The 12163-nt window shown below is 51.3% G+C and overlaps 1 protein-coding gene and 1 long non-coding RNA gene across 2 annotated transcripts; both read right to left on the reverse strand.

Annotated features, from left to right (window-relative positions):
* Positions 1-2541: 2541 nt before the first annotated feature.
* On the reverse strand, positions 2542-7446 carry LOC139785763 (uncharacterized). The gene has a single exon (XM_071724942.1). The coding sequence runs from the start codon at positions 7444-7446 to the stop codon at positions 2542-2544; it is 4905 nt and encodes a 1634-aa protein (XP_071581043.1).
* A 2149-nt stretch (positions 7447-9595) lies between these two features.
* LOC139785762 (uncharacterized) lies at positions 9596-11907 on the reverse strand. Its single transcript, XR_011722070.1, has 2 exons — positions 11800-11907; positions 9596-10192 (listed from the first exon to the last, which is right to left on the reverse strand). It is a non-coding gene; the product is annotated as an uncharacterized lncRNA (long non-coding RNA).
* Positions 11908-12163: the final 256 nt, after the last annotated feature.

Here is a 12163-nt window from a genome sequence, read left to right on the forward strand (position 1 = left end):
AATATAGTCTCTGCCAATTTGATAATAATTGTTAATTTCGACACCATATTTAGAATTTATTATAAATATTCCATTAAAGTACCATGCAAAATTAATTAATAATAGGTAAATATAAGATTAATGTGTATATGTATATATAAAACATAAATCTTTTAAATTATTTTGCAAACATACCTTATAATTTAAACTGATTTATACTGATAAAATAATATAATCACATATAAACTTATATAGTCATATAAGATTATATATAATCAGATCATAATGTTGCATCTCAAGTATCCGATAGATGGCATCCGACGGAATCTGATTCTCGTATTTAAAATTTGATGAACAGTGGTATATAAGAACGGTATCAGACACGGCAGTGTCGTGCTAAGTTGCGCCAAGTTATGTAAATCGTGAAACGGCACAACTTTTGTATCGTGGAGTCCACTTTTATAATAAAGTGGCACATTTAAAAAATAACATTTGAAAACAACAATTTTCTGCAGTGGATAGACACCGGATCGAATCAGATCTACTCATGTCTGATTGGATCTGAGCAAATATAATAGATTATTCTCGTTACATATCTGACTCTATCCGCTAGGATCGGATCAGATCTACTCATGTCTGATTGGATCTGATCAGATAGGGCCAATATTTTGATCAAACCAAATCTGAGTGGATCGGATCTGATGAGATCTGATCAAGTTTGTTCAGATCTCTTCCATTTTTTCCCGGGAGACCAGCACTTCAACATTATTTTCACGGTTCCCAATCAAATTGATGTTCTGGGATGATTTTTTTACTTTCTATTACTGGTTTGATTCTTTTTAGTATAAGTTTTTTGAAGACTTTTGACAAGACGGGCAACAGACTTATTGGCCTGTCGATGTCAGCGTTTCAGGATTTTTTCTTGGTTTTGGAATTATTATTTCGTGTATAGTTGCTGTAAACTCCGGTTTAGATTTTAATTGTAAAATGATGCAATAGGATCGGACAATTTGCCAAGACCTATTATAATTGTTCATCTGTATCTAATTGTTTTGCCTTGCGTAATACGGTTTCGCTATATAAATGTGCAGGCTCCATATCGCCAAATTCCATTAATTGGTTTGCTTTTTCTCTCCGCTAGCCGTATGCAGACGTTGCACGCAAATCTTTAATCACATGGTTTCTTTCGGGCTTTCGTAATTGTCGCTTTTTTTAATGCACGATATTTGTCGTGTCATAAGTGGAAATGTGGATTTTTATACCGTCTTCATCATTTGGCACATGCATACTGTGCGCGAGTGGTCGAAGGAGACGCGATTTGGAAGGAATTTTGAATTCTTAAAGTCTGGTTTGGTATAGTGTCTATAATTGAAGTATGTACAATATTTACAGGTAATTACAGAGTCGCTATGCCGCGAGCTACGAGCATAGGATTTCGCGAACGACGGCTCTCCCGCGCGTGAAAATAAACACTCGATGTTCGCTAGCAACGTATACCCGAGTGGTTTTAATTTTCGATTCGCGTTCTCCGAAAGACCTTTGTCGATTGCTGACTCGCGCGCGACGGTCCGGAGTTTTATTCCCGTGCCTTCCGACTTTCCCGAATCCTCCGGACCCCCGGTTACGAGCCAAAATTTCGGCTAAGCCAATCAGCTGTCGGCGTCGCGAGAAATTCGTATTAACGAAAGTCACTCAGAACTCGAGTCCGGCAACCGATCAGCTGTTTGGCAATATTATTCGCTCGCTTTGTCCCGGGGTATGCCTCGAGCACTGAGTCCCCGAGACAAAGGAGCGAGTTCGTATAAACAACATTGAACTCGGTTTTTCTGCCCTTCGCGCTACCGGGAAATCTACGGCTATTTCCTCGAGCGACTCTATTCTTACACAGAATTGAGCCGGCTTTACTCCGAACGGCAAGAAAACCGAAATTATTTAGCAATAGCGATTTTCTTAGATTCGCGGTATGGATTAGTCTACGCTGGTTTTTGTTCGATCGCGAACATTCCGCCCGCCTCGTATGGTGTAGCCGACGAATGACTATACTGCGGTACGTCGCCCGCGTCTGCTGTAGTGCTGCTGCAATCGAACACGCGCCGAGAACGTGAACGTGTACTTCGATCAGCTGAGTGTGCTGGAACGCAAGGACGTCTCGCAACGCGGCGATAGAATATGACGTACGTTACATACGCGAATCCTGGAAGGGGCTATCTTTATTTAACAGCAGAAATATATTAACGAAAAATATTAAGGATAGAGTTACACAGTTTTGCTAATTAGTATATACAGAGAGGGTACTTAGCAGGTGTCCCCCTCAGGCGCTACGCTCACGGGGAGGAGAACGAGCTTACTCACGGGCCGGGTAAAGCGCGAGGCGGCCGTGCGAACGGAGACTACGCGAACGTGGCCGTCTCCCCCGGGATGCAGCTCTTCGATTCTCGCTAGCGGCCATTTCGTCGGTGGGGTCGTTTCGCTCCTCAGGAGGCACAATCGGCCGACTCGAATCTCCTCGCTAGTTTTACACCATTTAGGGCGGTGCGCTAGCGTGTGGAGATATTCTTTGGATCACCGGTCCCAGAATCGATCCCTAATGCTTTGCAGTAGCTGCCACCGGGAGAGACGGCTCGTCGACTCCTCGGCTAGGGACGGTTCCGGTACAGCATTGAGTGCCGAGCCGATGAGGAAGTGGCCGGGCGTCAGCGCGGTGAAGTCTTCCGGGTCGTCCGATATGGCCTGGAGCGGACGGGAGTTCAGGCACGCTTCGATCTGAGCGAGAACGGTGGCCATCTCCTCGTACGTCAATTTCGCGTCGCCAATTACCCGTCTCAAGTGGAACTTCATAGATTTTACTGCCGCCTCCCAGATTCCGCCGAAGTTAGGCGCAGCCGGGGGGTTGAAATGCCACTGTATCCTTTCTTCGGCGAGGCGTGCGGCGATGCGTCGGCCCTCTGGATCGCTCGCGGAGAAGAGGGCTCTCAGCTGCGCGTCCGCTCCAACGAAATTCGTCCCGCAGTCGCTGTAAAGTGTGCGACATAGTCCTCGGCGGGCGACGAATCGGCGTAGGGCGGCCAGGAAAGCGTCAGCGGAGTAGTCCGACGCCACATCTAGATGAACGGCTCTGGAACTTAAACAAATGAAAACGGTAATAAAGGCCTTGGCTGCGTGCTGTCCTCGTCCTTTGGACGTCCGCAGCCAAACTGGACCGGCATAGTCGATGCCCGTGTTTAGAAACGGGCGAGCCGGTGTCACCCTGGGCGGCGGCAGGTCCCCCATGAGCGGTTGCGGCGAAGCCGCCCGCCATCGCAGGCAGGTTATGCAACGGTGGATGCAGCGCTTTACTAGGGAGCGGCCTCGTGGTATCCAGCACTCCTGCCGGATAGAACCCAGCGTCATTTGCACGCCCCCGTGCAGCGTCCGTCGATGGTGGGCCTCAATGACGAGGCGCGTGAAGTGAGACTCGCTCGGCAGGATCACCGGGTGCTTCGCGTCGGGATTTAGGCGAGCGTGTCGAAGTCGTCCCCCGACTCGCAGGATACCTCGCTCATCCCTAAGCGGATTTAGTTTAGCGATGCCACTGCGCGCCGGCAGCTGCTCGCCCTTTGAGATCGCTCTCAGCTCCTCGTTAAACGCAGCCTCCTGCACCACTCGGATCCAGCAACGTCGCGCTTCATCGAGCTCGGAAGATTGGAGCACGAACGGGACCTCGAGGTCGGCCTGAGAGTCGGCGACGGTCCTCCGCCGGGGCAACCGCCGCAGCCAGCGACGACACCAGGCAGTTCGCCGCAACAGTCGTTGTAGTGATGAGCATTCCGTCAACTCCGGAGGCTCGTCGACTTTCGCCGAAGTGGCTGCAGCGTGCACATTTGTCCGGCGATCCGGCAGGTCAACAGGAAGCTCGGTCGCTTGAATGGCGGTCCACGGGCTGGATTCGGTTTTGAGCCACGGCGGCCCCTGCCACCAGAGTGGGTGATTCACCAGCTCCTCCGGAGATATGCCGCGCGAAGCGCAATCGGCGGGGTTTTCTCGGCCGGGGACGTGATGCCAGATTGCTTCAGGCAGTGTCGTCTGGATTTCGCTCACTCGATTCGCCACGTAAGTCTTCCAAGATGATGGATGTCCGCGGATCCAACCCAGCACCACCTTGGCGTCCGACCACAGATGCGTAGGGACATCCTTCGCCTCGAGGGTTCGCTGAGCGTGTTCCGCTATTCGCACGAGCAGGGCGGCGGCACTCAGCTCCATGCGAGGCAAGGTCACCTGTTTCAGTGGGGCGACTTTCGTTTTAGCCTCGAGTAGCCTCACTTCTACTTTGCCGTCCCCGCTCTCGATTCGTAAGTAGACGACGGCGGCATAGGCTCGCTCCGAGGCATCGGCGAATCCGTGCAGTTCCAGGCGGCAGTCCTCGTCTCCGCTCGTCAGCCAGCGCGGGACGCGGATGGCTTCCAGGGAAGGGAGGTCGGACTGGAATTCCCGCCAGTTTCGGGCATCTTCCTCGGGGAGCGGCTCGTCCCAATCTATCCCCAACAACCACGTAGACTGGAATAGGATCTTCGCTCGCACCGTGGCAGGGGCGAGCCACCCCAGAGGATCGAACAGTCTTGCGGTCAGCGAGAGGACTGTTCGTTTGGTGAACGTTTCCGTCCGGATCAACTGCGTCGTATAGGAAAATTGATCCTCATGCGGGTGCCACCGCAAGCCTAAGGTCAGGTGGCTCTCGCCCGGTTGCCAGCCTCGAGACTCCTTTAGCAGTCGATCCTCCACTGGCACGTTCTCCAGGAGAGCTTCGTCGTTGGCTGACCACTTTTTCAGCGGGAAGCCGCCCGCCATGCAGATCTGCTCCAGCTGTCTCCGTTTCTCTGAAGCGGCAGCTAAAGTTTTCGCTCCGGAGATCACGTCGTCCATGTAGGTGTCGTCCTCCAGGATGCTCGCTCCCTCCGGGAATCGATGCCTCTCATCCTTGGCGAGCTGGTGCATCGTACGAATCGCCTGATGGGGAGAACAGGCCAAGCCGTACGTGACGGTAGTAAGCCAATACTCCAGCATAGGCTCTCTGGGGTCAAACCGCCAGAGTATCCTCAGCAAGTCCACATCGTCCCGATGGACGTCGATCTGCCGATACATCTTCTCGATGTCGGTAGCGAAGACGAATCGGTGGCGACGCCATCGCGTAAGTACGTCCGTCAGCGCTGGCAACAAGTTGGGTCCGACCATCAGGTGCTGATTTAACGAGTCCCCGGATGGCACGGTGGCTGAGCCATTAAATACCACCCTCAGCTTGGTCGTAGAGCTCGTCGCCCGCATAACGCCGTGATGCGGCAGGTAGCAAACGCGAGTCTCGTTTAAGTCGTCGGCGTGGATCGGCGTCATATGCCCCAGCTCAGCATATTGTTTCATAAACTCCACGTACGCGGCATGAAGGGCGGCATCCCGCGCGAACCGGCCCTCCATACTTCGCAACACTCGCTCGGCCACGCGACGCGTGCCGGAAAGGTCCGGTAGCGGCGAGACGAGGGGAAGGCGCACTACGTAGCGTCCATCGGACCGGCGCGAATGCGTCAGGACGAAATGTTTCTCGCACTCCACTTCCTCTTTCGAGAGGGCCGCTGTTTTCGACGGAGCTTCCTCTTGCTCCCAAAACCGGCGCACTACGTTCACTAGGTCCTCCTCGATTCGACATTGGTGCGTGTACGCGACGTGTCCGGAAATGGAATCGCCGATCACTCCCGAGAGGATCCAGCCCAACGCTGTTTTCTGTGCGACAGGTTCGCGCGGCCCTCCCTTCCGGAGTCCTTCGCTAAGAATCGACGCGTAAATGTCCGCGCCGAGGAGCACTTCGATCGGATCTGACGAACAGTAATCCGGGTCCGCTAATTCCAAGCCGCGGAGGTGCGGCCAGCTAGTCGTTTTAGTTTCGATCCCGCCGGTATAGACTGTGAGTCGCGGAAGCACTAGCGCGGATATTGTAAATGAATGTCCGTCGTTCCGCGAGGATAGCGTCATCGAAACTCGACCTCGGGCTACGCCCGATTTCTGCCCGCCGACTCCGAAGACGGAGACCGCTACCGGAAGGCGAGGCAGTCTCAGCTGTTGCGCGAGTCGCTCCGAAATCATCGACGATTCCGAGCCTTGGTCTATCAAGGCTCTTACGGTGTGCCAGCCACCGCAGCGGTCGGCTACGCGGACGCGAGCGGTAGCAAGAAGCACCGCTACCGGCTTGACGGGCGATTCATTCGCTACGTGCGACGTCCTCGCGGCTACGAGTTCGCGGCACGCGTCGTGGAGAGACGAGTGATGACGCGCCCCGCACGCGTAACAGTTTTTCTTCACGGCACAGTCATTTACTTTGTGCTTTCCGAGGCAATTTAGGCACAACCCGTTGTCCTCGACGTATTGCTTCCGCTCGCCGGCCGTTTTCTTCTTATAGTCGTCGCAGAACATAAGTATATGCTCTTTCTGGCAGAGAGAACATCGGCCTCGCTTGGCCTCGTTCTTGTTAGCTAGATGACTCCGCGTCGATCTCTTTCCGTCGCTCGCCTTGTTCGCGGCACCGTCGGCTTTCGCGGGGAGCATCGACTCCAACGTATGTAACCGCCGGTCGAGGAATTGTTCGAGTACGCTATACGACGGCGGTTCAGTGGCGGCACTTATCGAATTCTCCCACTCGCGACGCGATTGCGGATCTAGGAGTTCGACGGCGAGATGGACGAAGAGATCCTCGTTTCGGCCTACAGCCCGCTCGATGCTGTCTAACGAACTGACCGTGGCTTTGATGCCATGGAAGATCTTTCGCAACTCTACGGCCGACTCGCTCTTCATTTTCGGCAAGGCAATAAAGTTAGCGAGATACGCGCGCACCAGTAACCGCTTATTCTCATAATACGCGCTTAGAGTCTTCCACGCACGCTCGTAATTTCCGCCCGTCGTAGGTACATCGCGAATAAGGAGTTCGGCCTCACCTTTCAAGCAGGACTTCAAATAGTGGAGCTTTTCTACTTGCGTGGTAGCTGAGTCTTTCCCCAGGATGGACTGGAACAAGTCGCGGAACGAGGGCCAGTCCTCGTACTTTCCGGAGAAATGCGGCAGCTGTATACGAGGCAGAGTAGTGCGGGGAGTCGACTCCGGTGTGCCGGCCGCTCCGGCGGTCTCGGCGGCGCTCCTCTCCTTCGCCTTCATAATGCGGATGGCGTCTAAGAACGCTCCCTTTTGCTGGATGAAGGCTTCCTCGGTTACCGTCGGCAAGTTTTGCTTTCGATAGTCGAGCTTATCGAGATCCTCCTGCGATTGTAGGAGCAATTGGTCATGTTGCGCTTCGAATTTCGCCCAGTTCGCCTCTAGAGTTTGAAGGCGCGCTTCGGTCAGCCCCAACGTAATCTTCGACGGCCCCGCCTTCTTAAAGTTCTCGTACGCGCGCGCAATGCGGCCGTGCAGCTCGTTTTGGGAGCGGACGATTCCCTCCACTTCGAGACTCATGTCCTCTACTCGGCGGTCACTCGAAGCGCGAGAAGCTCACCAGGGTCCCCACTCACACACGTCACGAATACCGGTCAAGCAGATCCGGCTCGAAGGACCATAAAATGTGCGCGAGTGGTCGAAGGAGACGCGATTTGGAAGGAATTTTGAATTCTTAAAGTCTGGTTTGGTATAGTGTCTATAATTGAAGTATGTACAATATTTACAGGTAATTACAGAGTCGCTATGCCGCGAGCTACGAGCATAGGATTTCGCGAACGACGGCTCTCCCGCGCGTGAAAATAAACACTCGATGTTCGCTAGCAACGTATACCCGAGTGGTTTTAATTTTCGATTCGCGTTCTCCGAAAGACCTTTGTCGATTGCTGACTCGCGCGCGACGGTCCGGAGTTTTATTCCCGTGCCTTCCGACTTTCCCGAATCCTCCGGACCCCCGGTTACGAGCCAAAATTTCGGCTAAGCCAATCAGCTGTCGGCGTCGCGAGAAATTCGTATTAACGAAAGTCACTCAGAACTCGAGTCCGGCAACCGATCAGCTGTTTGGCAATATTATTCGCTCGCTTTGTCCCGGGGTATGCCTCGAGCACTGAGTCCCCGAGACAAAGGAGCGAGTTCGTATAAACAACATTGAACTCGGTTTTTCTGCCCTTCGCGCTACCGGGAAATCTACGGCTATTTCCTCGAGCGACTCTATTCTTACACAGAATTGAGCCGGCTTTACTCCGAACGGCAAGAAAACCGAAATTATTTAGCAATAGCGATTTTCTTAGATTCGCGGTATGGATTAGTCTACGCTGGTTTTTGTTCGATCGCGAACACATACCAAAATGCCAATACATCGAACGAAAAAATCTTTGACTCGCCTATGCTTGTCTTTAAAACTTTTTCATCGGCAAACAGCTTTTATCAAATGAGCAATGTCGATTCTAATAATACATTTGATAGTATTTATGCGATCCTTATTTTGTAATATTTTTATACAGTTTTCGAAATATATGCTGAGTTCACAACTGTTGAATGCTAGAGCTGTGGCATTTAGAAGAGCAAAAGAATAATCTATTACGACCTCTTTGGGAAAGGATGCACCAGCTCGCAACCATTCTCGTAACCAATACGTCAAAATATTCGTAACAAGTTTTGCCGAAATTATTTGCAAAACAGGTAAAATTCTATTCTTATACGGAACAACTGTTTGATATAAAAATACGAAATCCGTAGATTCATCTGGTTTTTTAATATTTTTTATTAACGATCCGGGGACCCCAGACCCCGAAACCACGCCGCGAAAAGCGGCCCCCGACGGGCCGGTGTCTGCCGGACAAAGCCCGAGGAGAACCCGCTAAGGCACGGCGCGAGACCCAACGCCCGGTCGCCAAATAGGGGTCGACCGAAATATTCCAAACTGCACCTCCCGCACGAGTGGGGCTCGTGCGGAGAAACTGGGCTATCTTTCGGAGGAGACATTAAATTTTGAAATTGGTTGTCAAGCTTGGGGAGCTTGGGAGTTTTGGGCATATTATTACATTGTATTATCTGTGCGATACGGATCAATTGTTCGATACGCTTCCATTGTTGGTTGATATGGCCCAGAGGCTGAAGTATGACGTCCTTGACCTATCAATATTATAGAGAGATCCATCACATTTAAATGTAATAATTCAATTAAAAAAGTATAGATCCTGTTGCATCTATATACTTAACATGCCTGTTTTGTCTGCTTGCCGATTAAATTGTTTATATAAAAATAATTGTTCGGGACTGAAATAAATGACAAAAAATTTATCAAAACCTAATTGTCATGCGGTGATCTTGTTTTTTGCCAGATTTTTCTAAGTTTTCTTTTCTCTGCGATTTTGGTTTTTACACTTACTGAGCAGCGCATTACTTTTTCAGTGACTTGATTTACAGGAGTTGATTCCCAGGCTGCTTTTTGGACTGCATTATTAAATTTGTCTATTGCCGTCTCTATACATCTTCATTTGTTTTGAGAGATATTTTACAAGTTATTTTCCCATCTAAGAGGTCTCTGAATAGTTTCCACGTTTCAATATATTTATAAATACTGAAAATAATTATGGATTTATATCGAAAAATATACAAAAATCCCCGAAAATTAAAATAGAAATTTCCGAAAATCTCAGAAATTAGATTAGAAAATATCGAATTTTAATTTATTTTTCAATTTTAATAAGAAACTATTGAAGCGAAAAAATAGGGAGCATAATGATCATAAGCATTATGCCAAAATCGGGGAACATAGTTTGGTACAGGCGGATACGTGGTAAAATAAACTTCGCCATAACGGCTATACCCATTGCTGTTCGCCGACGTGTTAATATGAGCAAAAGTCACGGCATCGTTATCATGTATGTACATATATGCAAATTTGCTTGGTAAAATAGACGAGCAAGACGTAACGGCCAACATCCGGTCTCTCATCTCTCTCTCTTCCCCCTCCCTCTCTCCTACTCATCCTCTTTCTCTCATATATTGCCGCATCTGAATATACATCTGCAGTCTCTATTCGCTCGGCACTCGCACTATTCGCCTGCATTTGTTTCCATTTGGAGATCCGCCTCTATTTTCTCGATACACCGGATGCGTCACGTTCTGTGCGGCATCGATTTCCTACGTTGGTCCGATGATTATTGATCTCCCTTCTTTCCACGCTCATTGCGTCCGCTTTCTCGTGTGTCTCGTGCTTCTCGTTATAACATCCGTTTCCTGTCTTCTCTTCTTCCTGGTGCTGAAATTCCATACAATCAAATTAGATTTCGAAGTATTGTATATTCGGGCGGGAATCGCGATGTCATTCGGCTCCAACGCGATAGCGGTAAATCAGCCGGGAAAAATTTGGAACAACTGCTCGCGGAATTACATTATTGTTCGCCATTGTACGAGTGAATACGAGCGAAGCTCATGCGGCAATCGAGAAAGCACCGAGACGTCTGAGCACGCTCGAGCGACACTAAAGTCAGATCGTAACGTATGGTCGAGTTTAAATGCCCCGCAAAAGGTTGGGCAAGAAAATAAAATAAATTTAAGTAAATTATAGAGGATGGTTTACCAACTTCGGAAGAACTGTAACGGTAAAACATGTGACTCTGATTAGCTGACTAAAGGAAGTTTAATTTATTAAGCGTATACTTAGATATTTAGATCAATCATATAATCTGCAACCCGATTTCCCTCGATCTCGCCGGCCGAAGGGGCGCGGCTGCAAATTAACCGTCTAATGACCAGACGATAGCTCGAGGAGGACAACAGTGTCAAATCTCTTACCGTAACTTCCGTATCCGGGATCTTTATCGATACCTTTTGGTTGGGCGCCAGGTGCGATTATAGACGCGCACCACGTCTCGACAATGTTCGTTCTTACTACCTCGGCGCGAGCTCAGGGCGCAGTTCCGTGATACGAGGGTGACGGTGGAGAGGGGACGTAACGCAATCAACACACAAAATAAATTGCAATAATGAACAGTAAATATATTTCACAACGAAACAGGCAAATCATATCGGGAATCTCAGGCCAGATATCGCCCGGATGGCAGGTAACGATGCGGCAGTCGAGCCGGCGGTCGAAGCACGCACGGGGCGCGTGGTATCCACGCCCGCGAGACTCTCCTCGCGAACGAGCACGCCGGTACTCGTCCGGACACGCGGCACCCGGGTCCGCGGATCTCTTAAGCGAGCTCGACAATCCCGACTCGTATAAACGCGGCTCCGCGATATCGTCAATTCGCCGGCCACAATCCCCAGATCCCGAACATACAACGGTTCTCACACGTACGGCAGAAAGCCCGAGACGCGAACTCACAAACACGCAACGCTATCCGATACGCTCGCGAAATTCCTTCGCGAGCTAACGCGACGGCACTGGCCCACACGCGTGACGCAAAACTTCCGCGAAGTCCGCGGTGCAACGCACAATGCCCGACGCAATATCTCTCGAAACGTGCGGCATTCCTCCGCGCACGAGGAGCACCGGTACTCACAAATACGCAACACTAAACGCCGTATCGGCCGGAACGCGCCGCCCGCGGCACGTCCCTGCTCACGATTCACGAAATACACAATACACCGACCGCGAATTGACTGTCGATCACGCGAGCCTTCGAGGGGGGCCCTTAACAAGTTCTCTGGCGACGATCTCGGCCGGCCACGCGCTCGCGGTTCCGGCTAATAGCCGCGACCAGCTGACCGGCGCCCACGCAACGGGAGCCGGTATCTACAGGCAACAGTTAATCAGGCCGATTCACACGGTAATCGAATCGGTATTGATATTTACGGGCGCCTGGTCGCGACCGAGATCGAGCCCTTAATTACGTGGTGGCACCGGAGTGGGGATCTTACACAATTGCTGCTCGCTGCGGCTCGGCGGCGTCGGGGCGCTCGTCCTCGGATGGCTCCTCGTCAACGGCTGATTCGACAGTGTGGAGCGGTCGGCTCGACGGAACTACGTTGGGCCCCCGCGCGCCCTCTCGTCGCCGTCGGGGTGTGCTTGGGTCGTCCACCCGCGCTGCAGTCGCGGTGGCACGCCCGTAGTTCTGCTGCGGCGGGGCCGTATCGTGCTGTGCGAGGCGTTTTCGGCGCTTCCTTCGCGGCAGGTCCCGGTAGCCCGCCCGTCGGCCGACCACTCCGCCGCGCGTCTTCCCTGCGCCCGTCCTTCCCTCGTCGCGACTTTCGTCGTTACATATTTTCGTTGATCTCGTTCCCC

The sequence above is a fragment of the Temnothorax nylanderi genome, unplaced genomic scaffold (assembly GCF_030848795.1).
Source record: "Temnothorax nylanderi isolate EJ_2023f unplaced genomic scaffold, tnyl_v1.0 TNYL_tig0878_pilon, whole genome shotgun sequence".
In the NCBI taxonomy this organism is placed as follows: domain Eukaryota; kingdom Metazoa; phylum Arthropoda; class Insecta; order Hymenoptera; family Formicidae; genus Temnothorax; species Temnothorax nylanderi.